Source organism: Mytilus galloprovincialis, chromosome 3 (genome assembly GCF_965363235.1).
Source record: "Mytilus galloprovincialis chromosome 3, xbMytGall1.hap1.1, whole genome shotgun sequence".
Lineage (NCBI taxonomy): Eukaryota > Metazoa > Mollusca > Bivalvia > Mytilida > Mytilidae > Mytilus > Mytilus galloprovincialis.
In genome coordinates this window covers 80076041-80100392 of record NC_134840.1, presented here as the reverse complement: position 1 = coordinate 80100392, position 24352 = coordinate 80076041, and the positions used below count along the sequence as shown (strand labels likewise).

At 31.7% G+C, this 24352-nt stretch overlaps 1 protein-coding gene across 4 annotated transcripts in view; it reads right to left on the bottom strand.

The window, feature by feature from the left end:
- Window positions 1-24235, bottom strand: part of LOC143069071 (EH domain-binding protein 1-like) — a 118147-nt gene extending 93912 nt beyond the window's left edge. For 2 of the 4 annotated variants that reach the window (XM_076243513.1, XM_076243515.1), the window contains exons 1-9: window positions 24127-24235; window positions 14680-14801; window positions 13650-13707; window positions 11140-11289; window positions 9401-9582; window positions 8669-8913; window positions 6511-7018; window positions 3184-3265; window positions 1558-1727 (exon numbers count right to left, since the gene is read on the bottom strand). In XM_076243513.1, coding sequence (XP_076099628.1) covers window positions 1558-1727; window positions 3184-3265; window positions 6511-7018; window positions 8669-8913; window positions 9401-9582; window positions 11140-11289; window positions 13650-13707; window positions 14680-14780 — 1496 coding nt within the window. In that variant the 5' untranslated portion in view covers window positions 14781-14801; window positions 24127-24235. The remainder of the gene's footprint in view (window positions 1-1557; window positions 1728-3183; window positions 3266-6510; window positions 7019-8668; window positions 8914-9400; window positions 9583-11139; window positions 11290-13649; window positions 13708-14679; window positions 14802-24126) is intronic. The other 2 variants (XM_076243514.1, XM_076243517.1) reach the window with 2 other exon arrangements.
- Between the last annotated feature and the right edge of the window lie 117 nt (window positions 24236-24352).

Below are 24352 nucleotides of genomic sequence, written 5' to 3'. Positions count from 1 at the left end.
GGAACCAAAACTCCCAAAATCAATCCCAAGCTTCCTTTTGTGGTCATAAACCTTGTGTCAAAATTTCATAGATTTCTATTTACTTAAACTAAGGTTATAGTGCAAAAACCAAGAAAATGCTTATTTGGGCCCTTTTTGGGCCCTAATTCCTAAAATGTTGGGACCAAAACTCCCAAAATCAATCCCAACCTTCCTTTTGTGGTCATAAACCTTGTGCTAAAATTTCATAGATTTCTATTCACTTTTACTAAAGTTAGAGTGCGAAAACTAAAAGTATTCAGACGACGACGACGACGCCAACATCATACCAATATACGACCAAAAAATTTTCAATTTTTGCGGTCGTATAAAAAGAACATTTCCGCTTTTTACATAGTACATTTGCGCTTTTGCAATATTTGATTGTTATGACTACCCTCCCCTTTTATCCGGGCTAGGCACCGGCAGGTTTGACCTTGAAGAGTTAAAGTCATATTGTTCTTTATGATAAAAAGTTAAAAAAAAACCAGTTCCATAGCACATTTCAAAGTACATTGATATGTTTTAAAGTTTATATAAAGCTAAAACTAAACATTCTGAAGACATGAAAACACGTCAAGTCATCACATGTCAGTTTAGCTTGATAACTGAAGCCTAAGGAGTGAATAAATTTAGCTATTGTTATCTGTTCAGACTGTTATTTCGCCCTCATTTCAAATAAATAATCAAGTTTCTCTTTCTCAATTCTTTACTGGGGTGCTGTTCATCAATATAATGAATCTTAATGTAACTCACCGACTGAATGTCAAAAAGATAAAAATATAGCAGGATAAGTCGAATACAACTGTTCAACATAGTGGGCATTGAAGGTTTCTGGACCATTTGTTGTACTAATAACAAATATAAGTTAAATTTATTAACGTGATGATTACTTCTCATTAAAATTACAGGTAGATGACTATAGGCAAAAAGTGCAAATGTCTGGTCAAATTAATACAGGTGAATCAAAATTAAAAGCGCAAATGTCCTATCGTTTTACAGGTGAAAAAGCGCAAATGTCCTGTGCCCAACACTTTACTGGAGTGGCAGTTTATTACAGGAAATCGACAACAAAACAAAATTATGTTCACAATGGCAATTTTGATCAAATGGCAATTTTGAAACTCAATCTCAACGAAATGACTGAAATTTTTTCTGTTAAAAAATAAAATTTGTCCTAAATCCCAATTACACATTTAGGACAAAATACTTTCAGTTTAGGACAAGACTGGCAAATATGACTGTTTCAAGACCATTACCCATGTCTCAAAAGTTACTAACTTGCAAACATGATTACAGAGGGCACCTGGCAAAACAATGTTGCAACCAAAAGACTGTTTGTGTCATGGGTCAAGAACTGTACACTGACATTAAATAGTATCAAGGGGAGATAACCTTTAAGGATTTTGTTTTGTTAATTAAACTAAGATATGGAATAATTCATTCAAATATCAATTAATAAAAAAACTTGAATCCATGAGTTAAATTAATGCAACATAATTTAAATAGCAAACTAGACACAATAATCCACAAACTTACATGAGATCTGGTCTAAAATGAGCAATAATTGCACAGAACGCCATCCCATTCCGCCATGATGTTGTCAGATTTGTAATTTTAACACCTTTATGGCCCTGTGTGACTTCTTTACACCATTCTAATAAAGTCTGAGTGGAATCTCCAGACTTGGTGACAGGCGATCCTGTCTGCTAAAATACATTTAAAGATAAATTGATTAGATACAGATACCAATGAAATGTTTTTAATAATGTGAAAAATAAACATAAAGGATGAACACTTCCAAAAATTTCAATCATATACAATTTTTGGCTGATGATAAGCTACTAGTACATATACATGAATCAGATTGATTATACTGTAAATTCAGAATTATAACAAGGGTTTTATGAAAGAGAATAATGTGACTGGGTGAGGATCATTCTTCAACAAGAATGTGTCCATAGTACACTGTTGCTGCACTCGCACTATCAGTTGACCATGAAATTGGGATCAAAACTGTAATTTGGCATTGAAATTAGAAAGATCATATCATAAGGAACATGTGTTCCAAGTTTCAAGTTGATTGGACTTCAACTTCATCAAAAACTACCTCGACCAAAACTTTAACCTGAAGCGGGACAGTCGGATTAACACACTAACTGATGAACGGACCCACAGACCAGAAAACATAATGCTCCTCTACTATCTTAGGTGGGGCATAAAAATTGCAATAATAAATGCTGAATTTACAGTACTCATATTACTGTTCATTGTCAATGACTTAAAAAAGTAAATGCATGAATTAAATTCTGAATTTAAGATATTTTGTAAATTTCTGGTAAAAAGTGTCATGACTTTTGTCGAGACGAGACAAATATTAACAAATTCTTATTACAGTCATCCAATAAAGTATCAAAAATGAGAAGAGCCATAAATATTCTGTAATCATACAATAAAGCAAATACCAGTACTGTAGATTTATTATTGAGGCTCCCGCAGGGTCAAAAATGACCTGCGACCTCTGGGCTTTTTAGAGGCGACTTCCGACCTGAGGGCCTTCTAAAAACGACCTGGGACCTGGAAAAAACGACCTCCGACCGACTTCCTTCCTATGTGTTGGGAAAAAAAAACGACCTGCGACCTGTACATTTCCCTTAAAAACGACCTCTCGACGAATTTAAAAGCGACCTTGCGACCTGAGGGGGGTACCCTGTGGGAGCCTCATTATTATTTGTTCAAATACCATTTTTTGTGGTTTTCGTGAGTATAAGTAAACCAAAAAATTCAAATGTTCAAAGAATTACACATTTTCTATAGGCTTTTAATGCAGAGATTGGCAAAACCACAAAATCAAACACCCAAGAAAATGCAAGTTTTCTTCAATCGATGAAAATTGATACCCACGAAAATAAATGAAACGACAGTATGTCTAATCATTAATTGATCACAAGAAGGCCATGAAACACTTTGGCTTGACTCTCACTTGTGGTACATGGAAAAAAACTTTCAATACTACAGCAGGTATTCCTTATAAGTTATCTCTGTAATGAAGACAGACATATGCAGCAAAAGCACTAATTCATTTGTTACCTTTTAAGATCATATGTTGGGTTTAAAAAAATGAGAAGACAACTCAATGCTAACCTTTTTACATGATGATTTTACCTTATTTAAATCTAATGTTTCTAATGCTTTTCTGTCCCCTTTACTGTCTGGTGAAACCACTTCTATAGACACATCTGTAATACTGAAGGAAAACAAAATCATATTAAATTGCTTATTTAAAGAAAAATCATTCAACAATAAAAAATTCTGGTAAAATTATAAGTATACTCTTTGCTGATGGAACAAAATCGCCAAAATAAATTCCTCCAATTCAAAAGTGCACATGGAAAGGTATCTATAACAGTTTTAATCAGCAAAAAAATATATCATATACCTAGCCTTATTTAATGAAAATTGCGAAATTTTGCACCGTCATATATAACACGCTATCCTCTCTATCTAGTAAATGACATCATAAAGACGTGCATTATTGATGAACTTTTCTGGTAGAGGACATAGCTGGAAAGTGGTCTATTTGATTTAAATCAAGTGAATGATTTAGTTCTTTTTTGATATGTTTTCTATTTGAGATCTTAGAAATCATTCCGTTCAAAATGACACAGGAGATTGAGGAAGACATTATGCAAAAAAAATCTGTGAAAACAGCGATGAAAACTAGTGATAGTTTTAATTTAGCAGGAGTTATTGATACATACCCCTTCTATTGATATCACAAAGTCTATGTTTGCTCATGAAAAACCTCTGTTTTCATTTTTGATCGAAAACCTAAGTGGTTAAAGGGGCACTAGCTGTCAAATTCATGGTCACCGATTTGACTTAAATTCTCATATTTGATTTATAACAATGTAAAACATTTATCCAAACTACCAAAAGTCTAAAATAAACAGTTTACAGAGCATGGGGTAGATAATATATAGGTTCGTTTCGTGTGTATTTTAGTCCAGACGCCATCTAATTACCTATCGATTTGACCTCAGATGACCATATAAGCGATGTAAACATAAATAAAGATATGAATAGATTGAACCAACACATGCAATTGGATTTTTATAGGTCTGTTTGATTTTATTTTATAGATTAAAAATAGATGTTTCTCATTGTTTTTAACCGTACAAGAATGATTTTATGTGCATCGAATTAGTAATCAACTGATTTACCGTAGTTTCACTTTCATTGTTGACATTCTTTTTCTTTAAATAACCAGTACACGTACAATGCATGCGTTGTCAATCTCTAGCTAGGGGTTAAATTGAAGTTCACATGAATACGGATTTAAAGAGGTCGACTCATTCCCTTGCAAGTGAATTACTAATTATCAATGTTTCTTAGCGTAATTTGGCAAAATTGAACCTTTTTGGCTGCAAAAAGCGAATTGTTATTTCACTATTCACTGTGCTTAAACGGCTGTGGGTAACTTAAGTTACCCACAGCCCAAGATGGCGGACTCTAAACTCGTTGATATTTAATTCATACAAAATGTACCTTTTGCAACGTTTTTCATGCAGAATGTAAATATTTATCGAATTATTGAATAAAGAAATAACTAACAATTACCATACATTTGTTAATATAGAGTTCACTAAAGCACAAGGCCAACTTTAAAAAATGCATAAGACGTCCGTAACTTTTTGATCGAAACTAAGCAGACTGTCCGTAACTTTATTTTCAGATGAGGGTAACTTTTGATTTGAAATTTTAATAATTATAATTTCAACAATTAAAAGACAATTTACATCATATTTGTAACCTTCACGGCCGTTTATACTACTCATTCACCACCAAATGTGATTTTATTAACGCATCATACTTACACCACAGAGGTTTTATGTGGGGTTTGTGGCACTCGATCCTGGTTATGGTTTGAACTTTTATTAACTGATGTGCGTCTTATCGACGGTTTCGATTCGCACCATGGATTTGTCATACTCTTTAATTTTTTTAGTTTTATTATCTGTTTGCGGTTTATTTTCACCCCTGTTTCTTTTTATGTGTATTTTGATGAATACTCTTTGACGCTGCTTGGTATTTATATATCCCACCAGTTATAGTGTTATGTTTTTTTGAATACGTTTCCTAGTATGTTTTTTTTTTTTTTATTTCTCTTTGTATGTTATTAGGGATTGTTGAACTATTAAATTACCCTGTTGTCTTAGTTATTTATATTTTCATATACTATTTCTAATTGTTACACTATGTTGATTGCTCTGTTCCTTTTATATCACTGAATTTTAACTATTGTGTCTTTTAGTTTAGTTCAATGTAATGAAATTTAATGCAACTTGCAAACAAGTGAAATATGCAGCTAGCTGTAAAACTAGGTTTTATACATTTTTACAAAATGACCTTTCTTCAAGTTTTCTCATTTACTGCAAATCTATAAAGTTCGAGCATCGAATGCAACAGGCCACTATAAATTGTAATCGAATCGTCATTGGACTTAGAATTAAGTGATTTTTTTTTAATTAAATGGAAATGAATATCTTTTGAATATAATCGTTTTTGGCTGAACCTTTGATAATTGTCATGCAATTTGGCAATTTTGGCCCCCTCCCCAAAAACAAAATAATCCCGGCTTTACGTATGATATACTCTTGTCATTTGCTGGCAGAAAATCAATTAGTGCATTCAGCATTTGTAACCGGGTGCATACACGCCACATGCATGTGTAAAAAATACTTGTGTAGTCTACTTGTTCAAAAATAAAAAAGATCAACAATGATGTTTCAACAGATTATCTGCAATGGTAGGAAACCACCCTCCGAACTGGACGATTTGGATATCCCGACTTTATAAAAAATCAAACCCGAGTTAAACGGATTTATCGTTATTTTTTTCATATTATTCCCAATTTTGTCTTCCATTCTAATTCAAATGAATTATATCATACTAGAGATCTACTTCATTTCTGATTATGTATTTGATGCAATCTCTATCATAACGTTACATTACATCCACGTATGTCGATTCTTTGAAAGTTACGGACATTCCTATTGGTATAATGAAAAAAGTTACGGACAAGTTGTTTTTAAGTTAATGGACAGCCTAAGCGTTTTTTCAAATCGTGCTGTGATCGTTTATTTTGTAGAATTTAATCACCTGTTAAGTTTAGGGGTTTCCTTAAACGATTAATACAACTTTTTAATTCAGTGGTTTAATTGATGCATCCATGGTATTGTTATTCTATAGAAGAGAAGTCCCTAACCGATGCAAGGCGGCTCCATCTTGGGCTGTGGGTAACTTAAGTTACCCACAGCCGTTTAAGCACAGTGACTATTTCACTTTCATTATTGATTGAACAGAAAAAAATCAGACTTTAGATTTTTTATATATCTCGTAGACAGTGCTCCTTTAATAATTACATTACACAAGATAGATTCTAATAAAGTGCAAATGGAAAAGTATTTTGTCTTAAAAGTGAGAAACTACCTTTCATTTGGAGATTCTGATTTAGACTGTAAATGTGGAGGAGTTATTGGCCTTTTCCATTTTTCCATCGGGGTAGATGGTGGAGAACCTTCATACACAGGTCTCTCTGGACTTGTCGGTGATTTAGGTTTCTTTGTCAGTGACACTATCTCTTTTAGAGCCTTTTCTATTGATTGTGGAGGAGCAGGAGCCCGCTTCTTTGGACTTGGTGATTGTTCTCCAGGAGGATTTAGCACTTTTGCCGCTGAAGACTTTTCTGGTGTGGCCCTTGGGGATGCTTGAGGTTTTTTAGGACTTGGAGATGAATCTCCTGCTTGTGGTGGAGCTGGTGCTCTTTTGGTTTTCTTTGCTTTTGAAGAGTTAATGACATCCGATGTCAGATATCTGTCTGGGGGAGTAGGATCTTTAAAAGGGTTGTTTTCATCCTCCTCCTCATCATCATCGTCACCAAATGGGTTTGAAGATTCTAATGCTTCTGTTAAATTAACTGAATTTTCACTCTGTTCCACTAAAATTAAAAGTATTTATAGAGTATTTTCCACATAATGAAGTTTTAAAATTTTATCAAACTTTTATAATGTTTTAAAAACATCTAATTACAAATATCTATCAATTTTAAAGCATTTGTCAATTATAATCTTTCTTTAATTTATATTTCTTGTTGTTGTATTTATCTTTAATTTGTTTTAATTTACCTCTTTTACAAATCTAAATTTATACTGTCTTCTATGACATGTATGAGATAGTTTGAATTAGTTCTTTATATCATGCAACTCGCAACTCTCCAGAGTAAAGAAGCAAACACATTTTTTCAAAATCTTCTTTTTTTTGGCAGTTTTGTTAGCACAACATTTATCCAAATTAACAACAATGACTAAGCAAAAAAACAAATGATATTATTCATGTGTAAAGATCCTTAGACAGGTAAATTAATGTAGTTTAGGTTGAAATAAGATTTTTAAAAGAGTGATGGAAATTTTTTGCATATTCCATTAGAATCTTACACTCAATCAAGCAGTTCATAAATCAAAAAAGAACAGAGGCAGAAATTGTATTGTTCCAAAAAGCTGTTAACAAAATATGCAAAGGTATGCTTCATGCAAAAAAAAAAAATATTGCAAGAACAAAACTTACAACAAAAAAGTCATTGCTAAAGAACTAAACTGAATAAAAACTTCTTGAAATGATAAGATAAAGATTTTCTTACCAAACAACTTCATACTAAACTGATTAACTCAATGTTAATAAAATTATTTCATACATCACAAAATGAATTTGTCTATTCTCTTGGAGGATTGGGATGTTGGTATTGTCTAATATTATCAGTAATTTATGTTTTCCTTTATGATTTTTTTTTAATTTCGATAAAGTAGGTACATGTAAATGCCATGATGTCTTTCACCATTGTTTATTCATGGCTACATTTCATGGAATACTATTTATTGGTATGTAGTAGTAAGTGGAGTATCTTTGATAAAGCAGTGACCTTTTCCAGAGTTATCTCCCATGTGCAAAAATTAATACAGCAGTTTTGATCATTCTTTTTTTCTCTTATACATGTACAATGTAAAAAGTTCAACTTATGTAAAATTCAGCATTATTCCATGAAGACATTTTATTGCACTTAGTTAATTTTTTAACCTAAAATGTATCAGTTTATTTTTCATGATTTCATAATAGAAAGTATAAACAAAGCTACCATCAAAAAGTGACAGCTTTCAAGAAAATGGGAGACTATTCAAGTAAAATAAAGCATGGGAAAATACTGATATCTCTACCACAGGCTGAAATTATCTAAAAGGTATATTTTTACAATTACCCGAGGCATTGCTTAAAAGAAAGTAATTTCTAGCAGCCTTGAAAACAGATGTTACAGAACTACATATTTCATATTAACAGAGACATGGCTATGACTTAACAGTTTTTAAGATCCCTGGCTAAATTCAAAGATTGAGTGTTAGATTGACAAGACTTACTAAAAATCAAGCAGCAATTTTTACAAGTATATTTATCTTACTGTTTTATGATGTATTCTAGTACATGAATATGCACAAACACACACAACAAAACTACACAGTCTTTGAAAAAATATCACATTAAAATTGTAAGATGCAAGAAATCATTAAATAAAAGAAAGAAATAAGCTAAAGCAAAATACCACATTCAAAGCCATCACATTCCAAATCAGGGTCTCCAAAAGGGTTCCCAAAGGGATTACCAGCAGATTCATCTTCTTCGTCTAGATTGGACAACTGAGTTGTGATTTCTGCTAGTCTAGAACAGAAAGAGTGATCCCCGCTGTGATCCCCACTGTTTTCTCCTTCCTCTTCCAGTTCATCAAGGTTACCAATGTCTGTTTTACCTATACTCATTAAACTGGCTACACTCTGCATGTCTTCATCTCTACAAGTAAAACAACAGTAAAATACTGACATGACTTGAAGTCATAGGGTGTTAATTAATTCACCAGAATACTAATCTACCATTAAACTGGATGTAGTCAATCTTGCTCAGTACACTGTCAACGTATATTTGTTCCGCCTAACAGAAGTTCCAATGCAAACTTTGTTATTAACATTGTCATAATATCTATTCCTGTTGGAACAAATATTCTATACCATTTATTCCATTAGGAACATATACTGTTATATTTATTCCAGAATATAGTTTCCATTTGGAACTTATATTATATAGGAACTTCTGTTCCGTGACACTCAACCAATAAAAACATAAAAGTATTTTATGTTTTATAGACTGGAGTTGTTTTCTCTCCTATAACAAAGTCATCTAAATGATCGAATGTCTTGACAATTTGCCAACAAAAAAAATATATATCCAAGAGACAGATCAAAATACATAAGGGCTACAACTCAGTGTCTATATAACTTACGTAGCTTTTCCTTCTCTCAGAAAGACACATGACAATGTCAGTTGTATGGTTGCTTTTACAATTTTCTTTGTTGCTGGTTTCAATGTTATAGTCATTGTGTGTTGTGTTGGTACATCAGAGGCATAATCCTTCATATTGATTGGTGCTGAGGCAATAATCTTCCTTCTTCCACCTCTAGCTTGCTATTCAAAGTAAATATATATATACATGTCTATTGAAAATTACAGAAAATGGGGGTTTCAGGTATGTCGGTCTTTTGTTTTCATATTTAGTTTTTTTGTTGTGTTAATGTAAGTTTTTTAAAATATCCTTTTGGTATTTGTCACTTAGTTTTCTTTTTCTTTACTGTTCTTATTTTATCAGTTATCTTTATTTTCAATACAGTCGATTCCACTTAATTGCATACCGCTTAATAGCATAATTCGGTTAATTGCATACTTTTCTCCTGCACAAAACCATTTCCCATTCATCTAATGTTAAATTGTACGGTTATATGCATAGCCCCACAAGTGGCATTTCGGTTAATTGCATAGAAAATAATCGCCAGCTAGATATGCTTAGTTAAAACTAACGAGATTTTTGACCGGAAACAGCAATTTGGTAAGTATATTTTTCTTGAATCGTCATAATTTTTTATTTTATTTCACATTTACTTCTTTGTTATTTAAATAAAGTTTTAAAACAGTTTCTTTCGTGTTTATATAATTATAAAAAAGGCCTCGATGTGTACACAGGTAAAGTTTCCCATATTCTATTTTAAGCCTCGAGGTCATAAAAATGTCAATCAGCTGATTGTTGTAAAAACACAACCATTCTATGATCTTCTATCTCAAAAGGTGTTAATTATTGATTGCATTTCAAACATTGTTGATAGATTACATTTTGGTGTATCTTTTAAACAATAATGCCTGCTAATTATCGATCATTATTCAATGTGCAATCTCGTAATTTGGCTAGGGGTTACCTACATTTATGTTAAATATTACAGGGCATTTATACATTTATATGGTTGAAGAATTTCATACATCAATCTTTCATTTTTAATATATTTTGAAAAGAATATTAACTTAAAATTATTATATTTTCTCACTTTCAACACTCGTGTCCAGCAAATAACCCGTGCAGGGCCCCATTACCTGTTTACTGCTTTGCATACGAAACTAACGAGGTTAAAGTAACAGTGTTACATCACTGTGCAATCGGTAAATACTGCATATTAAAGGCAGTTCATTACACATTTATTGTATCAAATGATTATAAACTGTGTAGCATTGTTCATCAGTTTGTTTGAATCAAAGCGTAACAATATAATTTGTACATCCGGGTCATAGACATAATCTATTTTTAGAATAACTTTATTTTCGTATCTCAGGTAAAGGAAAAGTCGGTACATAAATAAACTAAAACTAAATGTGTTTATAAACTGTACTTGTTTTGTTGATGCTTTGGTCAAATTGTCCACACACAATGTTAACTCAAAGCTAATTTATACATGTATACATGTAAATGTATATAAATATGACAGTGTCATCCTTAATTATAATAAAGCCCTTTCAGAAATTATTATATTGGCCCTGGTTAGGTACAGGGTTGGGAAACTATAGATTTAAATTTGGAATGTTTTTTTCCCCAAAGAAATATTGTATGTATCATATTATAAATTGAAAACTATATAGTCAAGTGTGGCAGGTGTCCAGACCCCATGACTATGAAAAGTCTATTTTTTAAAAATAATTTACATCTTCTAGAAGAAAAGTCCATTCTTTGTCCTCATACTCTGCATGCCTGCTATCTCTGAACAATGTCACTTGTGTTTCTACATTCTCTGGCACTGTCCATGTAACCATACCATTGTATGGATTCTGTATCGTTGGTTCCCAGGTATGGAGCTACAATTATTTAAATAGCATTAAATAAATCTGATTTTTTAAGATTGTTACATCATAAGGTAGATCCTGAATCACAAACAGCATAAAGAAAGTTTTGGGTACCCCAACACTGTAGATCTAATAGTATAAATAAAAGGAGAGGTGGGGTTTAGACATATAGAGGTCAACATCTTGTCTTTAACAAAGTTTTGATTTTCCGTGTTTTAATGCCACTTTTAAGCACCGCTTTAAGGCTATTTCACGACAGTCAATTTTGATTTGTGGAGGTATTTTAGTTATCTGATTTCTGTTTTCCAGCATCTTTTCATTCATGATCAGATAAATCAAAGAATTCAATGTTTGCACAGCTTTAAGAAATTTGTTACTGTCATTATCATATGATATCTACTGGTACATGTACATTTTTTTAAATCAACATGTCAATGATTTTTTGCTCATAAATCTATTAACAATTGAGAAAAATTGTAACATGTTCAGTTGACAGTTTGACAAATAAAGATTTTTGATATTAAGAAATAAAATAACCAAATACATTTTTTAAAATCTAATAAATAAGATCTTCCAGTGAGCAATTAACAAACTTAATAAAATATTAAGTGTCAACTTAAATTACATATTGCTTTAATTAGTAACACTTAAAAGTATTGACAACTTATCTTTTTATACATTTACCTCTTGACTAATACATCTCATGTTTAATAACATGGCAAAAAACATTTACAAATATGAGGCACACCAGGCTTTCTTATCCTTGTTAGTACAAAACAAACTTTGAAACTTGTAAAAGATTAAAATTTAATTTCTCATATGATTCTATTGAAAACTTTGAGCAATAATAGCTACTATTTTTGCCATCTTTTCAGTGGTTGTAACCAAAAAGTTAAATGGTATCTTTGAAAGATTAAATTAATCTTGTAGTTGACTTTAAGAACAGCCAAAGCAAACTAGAGAATTCTTAAAATATTCAAGGTATTGAGAGTTGCTCCTGTAATAAAAGCTCGCGCACCATTTACCATTTACCAACAGAAATTGGTGGCTACCATATGGTCACAAAAAACATCATTTTTCAACAAATTATCTTTCAATTCATTATTTATGCAAAAATTAAATATGCCAGTCCTCTAGAAACTTATAACTTATAAATGGAAACTAAGACAGAGAAGGGATGCATGATAATGCGAATATGTCACATGATCCTATAAACTATAAATAGCCTATGTTTTTCCACTTTATGTAACTTATAGTAATTGTATCTTACCAGGAAGATTAGACTTGTCTTAAGTACTTATGTTTAATAACTTTACCATTCATTTATAAACATATCTTATTTTCATTTTGAAGTATACTCCATCTGTACTTGGAAACTTCTTAATTAACTAATTGTTTGAATATCTTAATTTCTAAGTCATACAGTTTCCTAGCTAGCCCAAAATAGAAGGGTGAAGCTTCCTTCTAAAAGGGAAACTCCTTAATGCAAAATAATCATTTGAACTACTAAGAAAAGCTTTTGAGAGCTCCAAAATACCATAAATCAGCAAAAAAACCATCATTTTATTCAATTACAATGTATTACCATTTTTCAAGTATTAACATGATCAAGTTTGTCCTTTTTCAGACAAGAAACTGTCCTCTGTGTTTAAATGTGCCTCTCAGCTTTACATTCTAGCTAGGACAGTTACATGTATTTGCATTTTACACCTTGCTCCTTAAATTTTGTTTTACGAGCTGATATACCATATCATATTCTTGTTTTGGTACACAACAAAAATCCACCTTAAAATATGGAACTGGGGGAGAAAAGAAGATTTTTACAGAAAAAAATGTTACAGCTTTATTCAGATTGGAGTCGCAGCACCAGCACTGGCAAGGGGTCCAACTTATAACCTCAGTGTTGACTGGCTATTGATAATAGTAGTAAAACTACTTAGACCCCTTCAAGCATCAAACGAGAACTTGAATCTTTGTTTTGACCAGGCCTGAAACCAAACCAATGATAAAGCATGCATGCTACAAAAGGCAGTTAGCCTCAGACTACTGACATAATTGCTAAATAGCAAACTCCATAAATATCAATGGATGGAGAACATTGAACTTTTTGTAAACGACTTCGATGAGATAAAATAAGAACACACTGCCATTTTCTTTTATATGACTTGATGGAGACTCAAATATCAACTTGATCAGTAAAACAATGATTGTGATGTTACAGTATACAAGCAGATATTAGTTAATTATATGATGACTTTTTTTTTTATGAAATCTATAATAAACTTTAAAATGACAAAATACAAAGAATAACAACTATATTGTACTGTTACAAGGAATACCTGTCTAATACAAAGTATGGTCAATGAATATACCTGGGATGATTTCCTTCTGCTTCTTCTTGTCCACACAATACATAGCTTGTTTGGTTGCCTAAATAATCCAAAATACAAGAAATTGTCAGAAGTTTGATATCACCATATATGCATGTAATTTTTTGTTTCTATATTTTACTTACATTCAACTTTGTCTCAAAAAACATGATAAATTCCACTAAGTGATGTTAGGAATTACTATTTAAAGAACATATACATAAAGTACTAAAATTTACTGGATTTTTTTACAAATCTAATAATCTTTAGTACTATTTTAAAGTCAGATATCAGGTACGGTTGTCTGCATGTTGATATCGTAAAATATCAGCTGCGAGACATAATATGAAGCTTTTTGTCGAGTAAGCGATATTACAATATTAATATGCCGATAACCTGATAATCGATTTATCGGGCTGTATTTGCGTCTTTTGGAAGTATTGTCTTAGTTTCACCAGCAACCGGAAGTTGACTTGATAAGTTCGGGTCAAACTTATCAACGTCGGTTCAAACATTATGACGTCGCTGATATGTTTGGGTCAAAGTTATTAAGGCCAGGTCAACGTATTTGACGTCACAAAGTCGTGATATGGAATTTTATTAAGAGCTGAGCAGATTGATATAAACAGTTGAACGACCGATAACTTTTACTACAGTAATGAAAGAAATGCATCCTGCATCAACAATCGTTTAAGAATTTATAACTTTATACATGTAATGTATTTCTTGTATCAGCAGAAGCCAGAACAACTATAATCATGATAATGACTATAGTTTAAAATAACTTTAATATCAGTATTTTTTAAAAATGTAACATGTTTTTTTTTTATTAATACAAGTATAGTCATTTATTCTTTGAAATGCAGCAACACAGTAAAATATCTTAAGTTTGAGTACCAATGCATCCATGGCCAGTCATATTCGTACTGGTTTTCAATGAAACTCAAATAAAAGCATGTTTTGAAATAGATCAAAAAAACATGTATGAACATACATGACCTACATGTATATAAGTATTAAAATTCATTCTTACCACTTCTTTGTACATTCCACTTCTAATTCCTGGTATGAAGCAGTAAACTGGAACTTAGACGCAGACTTCCCTACTCTCTGGAGTCTCTTCCAAACACTCATTGTTGTTAATTATTTTCCATTCTAAAAGTTGCAAGGAGGAAGTTAATTAAAACATCCTGACCAAGGAAATAATAATCAATATATATAATTTCTTTGTCTTGCCTGATAAAAATGTAAACAGGAAGAATATCATTCATAATGTACTAAGGTACAGTGAAATATTTATTAAACCTAACTTTTGTCAAACTGATAGGTGTTTTAATAAGGAGTGCATACGCAGTGCTATTAAAATTAAATACTAGAAAATTCTAATTTTGCAAAATCATGGTTTAATACTGTCTACAATGCCTTGGATGCATTATCAGAACCAACATCTGTATTGATAGGAAGACCGTTCATGTCAGGTGATGACCTTGTGCTGATTTAGAGATAATGACAAAAAAATCACTTGTTTAAGAAATTCAAATCATTCCTCAATTTCCTTTAAAAAAATCACTTCTTTAAGTATCATTATTCCCCCACTAATTTCAACACCCCAAAACAGTGAAATTTTGATGGCAAAAGTAGAATTTATTACATAATCTGTAAGATGAATCCATGAATTTTACAGGAAAAATACTCCCACTGCTGGAAAAAAAAAAAATCAGTTACAGTAAGAAAGTATGAGTTCAATATGTAAAGCCTTTATTATAGCATTTTTTAAACTAAAATAGAATTTACAGCTAAATGATTGCATCACAGGCATACACCTTGCTACTTAAGGGGGCTTGCGGGTATAAATCAATTTTCTTTTAAAATATAGGATTTTGCTTTATTTTTCTTAAAATGAACTTTATCATATACTTCATATAAAATTAAAATAAAAAAACATTTAAGCTCACAATATGCCTTCAAAGCATACATTTTTGTATTATGTAAAGGTATTTTTTTCAGTTGAACTAATAGGAGAAATAGAGGTAATATCGCAATAAAAAAAAGAACTAAATTACAGAAATCTCTTAAATTTTACAATAGTTTAGTTTAAGTACAGCTTATTAAAATAATAATAAAAACAAGAATGTGTCCATAGTACACGGATGCCCCACTCCCACTATCATTTTCTATGTTCAGTTGACTGTGAAATTGGGGTCAAAACTTTAATTTGGAATTAAAATTAGAAAGATCATATCATAGGGAACATGTGTACTAAGTTTCAAGTTGATGTAACTTTAACTTCATCAAAAACTACCTTGACCAAAAACTTTAACCTGAACTTTGCACTATCATTTTCTATGTTCAGTAGACCATGAAATTGGGGTCAAAACTATAATTTGGCATTAAAATTAGAAAGATCATATCATGGGGAACATGTGTATTAAGTTTCAAGTTGATTGGACTTCAGCTTCATCAAAAACTACCTCGACCAAAAACTTTAACCGGACGGACGAACGGAGGCACAGACCAGAAAACATAATGCCCCTCTACTATCGTAGGTGGGGCATAAAAATATAGGTCACCGACATTTTTACACCAAAGGGAGATAATTTGGAGCTCTTTTAATGATATATATATACATTTTAAAAGTAATCTGGGGACAAAATGAATTGATTTTTTTGGTTGATTTTAGTACCATATGATAAAGAAACAACTTATAAAGTAATAAATAAAATTTATTATGACTCAAGCATTCTGTGCATATTGCATAACCATACATAGTACCCTACCGGTTAAAAATATTCATTGTATTGGAACAAAATTTGAACTTGATCTAAAACTTGTCATGGTGTAACCTATATTACAAATACATGTATCAAGTAAATATCTTCAAGCATGACAATTATCAAGTTAATTTTCTAAGTCCAAGGACCATAACTCTGTATAACATCATCAGACCAGAACAAAATTTGAACAGGGTCTATAATTTGTCATGATAAAACTGTATACCAATTTTCAATATCTTAAGCCTAACGGAAAAAAGTGTGGAAAACTGATTTTTTTAGTGAATTTTCAAAGTCAAAGGACCATAACTCAACAAACCAAAACAAAATTCAAACTTACAGATGTAGTCTGTGACTTGTCATGATAGAACAATTCACCAGATATGAAATCAATATCTTCAAGCATGAAGAAAAAAAAGTGTGGAAAACCGATTTGCCTGAGAGACAGCTGGAGGGATTGCAAACCTAAAGTCCCCTTCGATTTCGTTGGTATGGGATTAAAAAGCTAAAGGCTCTCAAAAGCCTGTATCGCTCACCTGACTTTTCTGGGGTTTTTGAAATTATATATATATAATAAAAAATTTGGCTACACAGTAACAACACTTGGCCAGCACCTCAAAAGGAAAGGAAAAAACCTGTTTGGTTTCATTCAATTCAGTGGTTCTCTAAAAGAAGAAATTTGTATGTATTTTCCATAGGATCCTATGTTAAACCAAGTCCCCCGTTGGCAGCCATCTTGGATGATGGATCAACTGCATTGGATGATGGATCAACTGCAAAGTAACAACACTTGGTCAGTACCTCATAAGGAACATTCATGCTATATTTGGTTTCGTTCCATTCAGTGGTTCTCTAAAAGAAGTCATTTGTATGCATTTCCCATAGGGTCCTACCGTACATGTATGTTAAACTAAGTCCCCCGCTGGCGGCCATCTTGGATGATGGATCGGCTACAAAGTAACAACACTTGGTCAGCAACTCATAAGGAACATTCATGCCATGTCTGGTTTCATTCCATTCAGTGGTTCTCTGGAAGAAGTTCAAAATGTTACCAGATGCTCCACAGGGTGTAGCTTTATACGACCGCAGAGGTTGAACCCTGAACAATTGGGGCAAGTATGGACACAACATTCAAGCTGGATTCAGCTCTAAATTTGGATTGTGATTAAATAGTTGACACAGCATAGGTTTCTGACACAAAATGAATGTGGTCTCAGGGATCTCCATGGATGAAAATTGAACGATGGAGGAACTTTCACCATCATAAACCGTATCTACGCCGTACAGTGTTAGCGCGATCGAAAGTATTTCATCCCTCCACATAGGGATAGGTGAACATGCTAATTCATTGCTTATTTAAATTATATTTATTTGAATTTTCATTATAAATACTATATAGAAGTATTATATATTTTCAATAATTGCCGTTTGTAACCCTTCAAAGGCCAAGCCCTCATGCCCCTCCATTTCCCTTAGTCGAGAATGACCAATAGCTATCAAGAAGGTCCCCATGTAGTTTTCTTCCTATTTTTGGTAATTAATATGGGGGTTAAAAATCATGTGGAGCTTATTTTTCACGGACACTGTCAAATTCAGAAGTCATGAACCCATTACCGGTATGGCTGGTTTGCAGCAACGACAAAACGAGTCACACGGGTTATGTTAAAGGTTAAAAGATTTGTAAAGCAAACATTGTCAAATGAAAAGGTTTTTAATGACTTTATCTACATGTAGCAAATCGATGCTATGCAACATGCATCTTTCGAGTCTGAATAGAAACTGGAAACACGGATGTATCAATTTGATTGTAAACTACGAAATGAATTCGGAATTACGATACGTTATTTCTTTACAGGAAATATTAAAAGTTTTTACTTTTTAACTTTTAAAGTAATTCTATATTATCGTTACAATACAACAGTACTCGAGTTATTTGCGATGAAATAATAATTACTGTTTTACGCCTTATTTTGTACTTCTTAAAAAGGGGGATGCTGATTGCGTAAGTCAAAATAAAAGCACATGTTTCACCTGTTAAACTTTGTAACTGGATTATTTATTTATTTATTTAATCTAAATTATCATAAGCATTTGCGGAAACTTAGGTAAATAATTCGACAAATGAATCATCTATCTTCAGATAATATTCTCCTGTCTGGTTTGTTGATCTACCTGTACAAGCTCAGGTACAAGTGATTAGCGATCTTAATCCGGATATCCTTCAGGCGTTAGAACTGTATTGGATTATACTATAAAAAAAGCCTGAGGGTTATGCAATTACATGCATTTAATTATAATTGCTAAGAAAATGGCGTCAGGCTTTAAAAACGATCACAGTTTGAACGATGGCGGAAGACAATTGAACGATGGTGCAAGTCATTTGACGATGGCGCAAGACATTTGAACAATGGCAGGGCGCAATCCTTAAACAGGCCATGGAGATCCCTGTGGTCTAATGAACTTAAAAAAATTTTTTTGCCTTTGAGCAATTCATTATGCTGTTGAATATTAATCCTCTCAAAACAATGTTTGAAGAAATTTTCTATTTATTTATGAAATCTGAAATCCCCCCCCCCCCCCCAATTTTTTTTTGACATCCCCCTTTCCCTTATTCCAAAACTGATCTCAAATTCAAATTTCTAATGGAGTTTGCAACAATAACTACTCATTTATATACATTGTACATCATAAAATATTAAAATGTAAAAAAAGTGCTTGTAATCACTGAATGGTAAAGATTGTTTAAATTTATTAGTTGGTAGTAAAAGTGAATATACATTGCATATTGTATAAAACAATGATTTTAGTTGATTCAATTACTATTCTGGACAAAGAAAGATAACTCCAATTTTCAAAGAATATTTCATAAAAACTGTGCAATTGAAAATTTCTTGCTATTGCGCAATATTGTGCAATTAGATATTTCTTGCTATTGCGCAATACTGTGCAATTGAAGATTTCTTGCTATTGCACAATACTGTGCAATTGAAGATTTCTGCTATTGTGCAATTGAAAATTTCTTGCTATTGCACAATACTGTGCAATTGAAGATTTCTTGCTATTGCGCAATTCTGTGCAATTGAAAATTTCTTGCTATTGCACAATACATAATATAATAATGCTGGACCCCGATTTGAACCAACTTGAAAACTGGACCCATTATCAAAAATCTAAGTACATGTTTATATTCAGCATATCAAAGAACCCCAAGAATTCATTTTTTGTTAAATTCAAACTAAGTTTAATTTTGGACCCTTTGGACCTTAATATAGACCAATTTGAAAACAGGACCAAAAATTAAGAATCTAAATACACAGTTAGATTTGGCATATAAAAGAACCTCAATAATTCATTTTTTTTATGAAATCAAACAAAGTTTAAATTTGGACCCTTTTGGCCCCTAATTCGTTGGGACCAAAACTCCCAAGAACAATCCAAACCTTCCTTTTGTGGTAATAAACCTTGTGTTAAAATTTCATAGATTTCTATAAACTAATACTAAAGTTATAGTGCAACCAGATGCTCCGCAGGGCGTAGCTTTATACGACCGCAGAGGTTGAACCCTGAACGGTTAGGGCAAGTATGGACACAACATTCAAGCTGGATTCAGCTCTAAATTTGGATTGTGATTAAATAGTTGACACAGCATAGGTTTCTGACACAGAATGAATGTGTTCTAATGAACTTAAAATTTTTGTTTCTCTTAGAGCAATTCACTATGCTGTTGAATATTAATCCTCTCAAAAAAATGTTTGAAGAAATTTTCTTTTTTATTTATGAAATTTCAAATGAGAAAAATTGAACCCAATTTTTTTAATCACATCCCCCTTTCCCTTATTCCAAAACTAATCTCAATTAAAATTTCTAATGGAGTTTGCAACAATAACTACTCATTTAAATACATCATAAAATATTAAGATGTAAAAAAACTGCTTGTTATCACTGAATGGTAAAGATTATTTTAATTTATCAGTTGGTAGTAAAAAGTGAATATACATTGTATATTGTATATAACAAAGATTTAAGTTGATTCTGGACAAAGAAAGATAACTCCAATTAAAAAAAAATCTTGCTATTGCACAATATTTTGCAATTTGATATTTCTTGCTTACTATTCTGGACAAAGAAAGATAACTCTAATTAAATTTTTTTTTGATATTTCACAATATTGTGCAATTAGATATTTCTTGCCATTGCGCAATACTGTGCAATTGAAAAGACTTGCTATTGCACAATACTTAATATAATAATTTTAGATCCTGATTTGGACCAACTTGAAAACTGGGCCCATAATAAAAAATCTAAGTACATTTTTGAATTCAGCATATCAAAGAACTTCAAGATTTCAATTTTTGTTAAAATCAGACTAAGTTTAATTTTGGACCCTTTGGACTTTAGTGTAGACCAATTTGAAAACAGGACCAAAAATGAAGAATCTACATACACAGTTAGATTTGGTATATCAAAGAACCCCATTTATTCAATTTTTGATGAAATCAAACAAAGTTTAATTTTGGACCCCGATTTGGACCAACTTGAAAACTGGGCCAATAATCAAGAATCTAAGTACATTTTTAGATTCAGCATATCAAAGAACCTAACTGATTCATTTTTTGTCAAAATCAAACTAAGTTTAATTTTGGACCCTTTGGACCTTAATGTAGACCAATTTGAAAACGGGACCAAAAGTTAAGAATCTACATACACAGTCATGACAGTTAGATTCAGCATATCAAAGAACCCCAATTATTCAATTTTGATGAAATCAAACAAAAGTTTAATTTTGGACCCTTTGGGCCCCTTATTATGTTGGGACCAAAACTCCAAAAATCAAACCCAACCTTTCTTTTATGGTCATAAACCTTGTGTTTAAATTTCATAGATTCCTATTTACTTATACTAACGTTATGGTGCGAAAACCAAGAAAAATGCTTATTTGGGTCCCTTTTTGGCCCCTAATTCCTAAACTGTTGGGACCTAAACTCCCAAAATCAATACCAACCTTCCTTTTGTAGTCATTAACATTGTGTTTAAATTTCATTGATTTCTATTTACTTAAACTAATGTTATTGTGCGAAAACCAAGAATAATGCTTATTTGGGCCCTTTTTTGGCCCCTAATTCCTAAACTGTTGAGACCAAAACTCCCAAAATCAATCCCAACCGTTCTTTTGTGGTCATAAACCTTGTGTCAAAATTTCATAGATTTCTATTAACTTAAACTAAAGTTATAGTGCGAAAACCAAGAAAATGCTTATTTGGGCCCTTTTTGGCCCCTAATTCCTAAAATGTTGGGACCAAAACTCCCAAAATCAATACCAACCTTCCTTTTGTGGTCATAAACCTTGTGTTAAAATTTCATAGATTTCCATTCACTTTTACTAAAGTTAGAGTGCGAAAACTAAAAGTATTCGGACGCCGGACGACGACGACGCCGACGCCAACGTGATAGCAATATACGATGAAAATTTTTTCAAAATTTGCGGTCGTATAAAAACCAAGAAAAATGCATATTTTGGACCTGTTTTTTTGCCCCTAATTTGTAAACCAGTCAGGGGACTTACTTAAATGAGTGATTTTCTAAATCACTGGTTTAAGTAACATTATTTCCATAAAAGATGGAAGTACGAGTTGTCTTTCTTTAATAATCACCTATTTAATAAGTACAAATTAATCACTAGAAGAAGTGATTTAATCTTATTGTAGCTTTAAATATAGAATACAAATGATCCAGGGACTAATTATGTTTCTAAACTTATTAGAACCAACATCTGTGTTGTCTAGGATGACCAGGTCATTTCAGGTGATGACCTTGTACTGAATCTAGGATAATGACATTAAAATCACCTGTTTAAGTATCTTACCTCAATTTCCTTCCCAAAAATCACTTATTTAAGTATCATTATTTTAATAACCCCCACTAATTTCAACACCCCCGAACAGTGAAATTTTTATCGTGAACAGTAGAATTTTATTACATAATCTGAAAGATGAAACCTTGAACTTTACAGGAAAAATACTCCCACCGCTGGGAAAAATCTGTTAAGAAAATATCAGTTCATTATGTAAAGCCATTATTATAGCATTTTTTCAACTAAAATAGAATTTTCAGCTAAATGATAGCATCAAAGGCATAAACCTTGCTACTTAAAAGAAGCAAAAAGTTCATTTTTTTCAATTTTACTAATTAAAAGATATTATTTAAACCTATATGTTTAAAATTTTGAAAAAAACTACAAAATCCCAATTTGTGACAAAACTTTGAATTTGCTACTCAAATAAGTGAAAATCAGTGATTTAAAAATCACTTATTTCAGTAAGTCCTCTGACTGTAAACTGTTGGGACTAAAACGCCCAAAATCAATCCCAGCCTTCCTTTTGTGGTCATAGACCTTAAGTTAAAATTTCATAGATTTTTGTTTACTTATACTAAAGTTATTGTGCGAAAACCAAGAAAAATGCTTATTTAGGACCTTTTTGGCCCCTAACTCCTAAACTGTTGGGACCAAAACACCTAAAATCAATCCCAACCTTCCTTTTATGGTCATAAACCTTGTGTTTAAATTTCATAGATTTCTATTTACTTTTATAAAAGTTAGAGTGCGAAAACCAAATGTCTTCGGAAGAAAACGATGACAACGCTACCGTGATACCAATATACGACCAAAACATTTTCAAAATTTAAAAAAACACTTATTTCAATAAGTCCCCTGACTGATAAAAAGTGGTTTAAGGTTAGGCTAATAGATAAAAAAAATTGTTAAAGAAAATAGGGTGTTATGTTCCCAATTTTGATCTTCTGGTTTTCAAGACTGCCTCACAAAATTAAGCTCTAAGTTCCAAAGGTACATGTAGAACATTTTTTCGCAATAATTTAATTATTGTTGACCAAAAAACACTGAACTACCTGCACTTCACACTTTTTATCATTCAATTTTAACACAAGTCATGCTATAACACTGGCAGGAAAAAACAACACACAGTGGTCCTGTGGTAAGGATTTTTTTCAAATAAAATTTTATTACATTATTTTAAATTAAAATATGTCATTATGAACAAAATGTATCAATCTGAACATACATTTTGAAACAATTTAGTTACCAATCCTTTAAATATTTTGTTTTTAATATACATGATATATGTACTTTTCTTCTGAAATAAATAAAGATTGATTATCTTATAATTTAGTTTGAACCTTTGATGTATATACTTTGACATAATTAAATGCTTGTGAAATTATATAAAAATTTGACTATATTAAAAAAAAAATTTAATGCATGTTTCTAAAACATTTTCTTTTCCAAATAATCTTTGAGATATTTTAACCCAAATTTATTTTCATGTGCTAAATATTACTTAGTTATCTTGTTACTAAGTTATTCTTCTTATCACTCCTTGTTGCTAATTAGTCAGACTCACTTTAAAAAAATGCATTTTAATGCCATTTTTTAAGTATCTTTTATAGGTCTTGCATTTAATTTTTCCTCCCAATGTACAGGTCTGCTCTTAATATACAATTTAAGTGTATAAACAGTCATCTAAATTATTTTTGACGAACAGGTAAGATAAAATTGAATATAAGGTTTTGAGATGCTGAGACTGAGCCTCTGAGGACAACGAAAGGCAACTTCAGGAGATTAAAGTTTTATCTACTAAATAAGACATTAACATGTAAAGCCATGATCGCTATATATGTCTTGAAATACCTACAGAATTATTGTATCTTTTAACACTCAAATGTAACAGGACGTCAATCTAAACTAAAGATAATTTCCTTCAGACGATATCGAATGTCTCCATCTTCGCCATTTTGACAGATAATCACGTGACTAAATTTCTTGCATAGAATTTCTTCAAATAAGTTTGTAAAAAATATCATAAAATCCCATATAATTTCTAATCAAACCAATTAAAAATTATTGATTCAGTTTTTGTA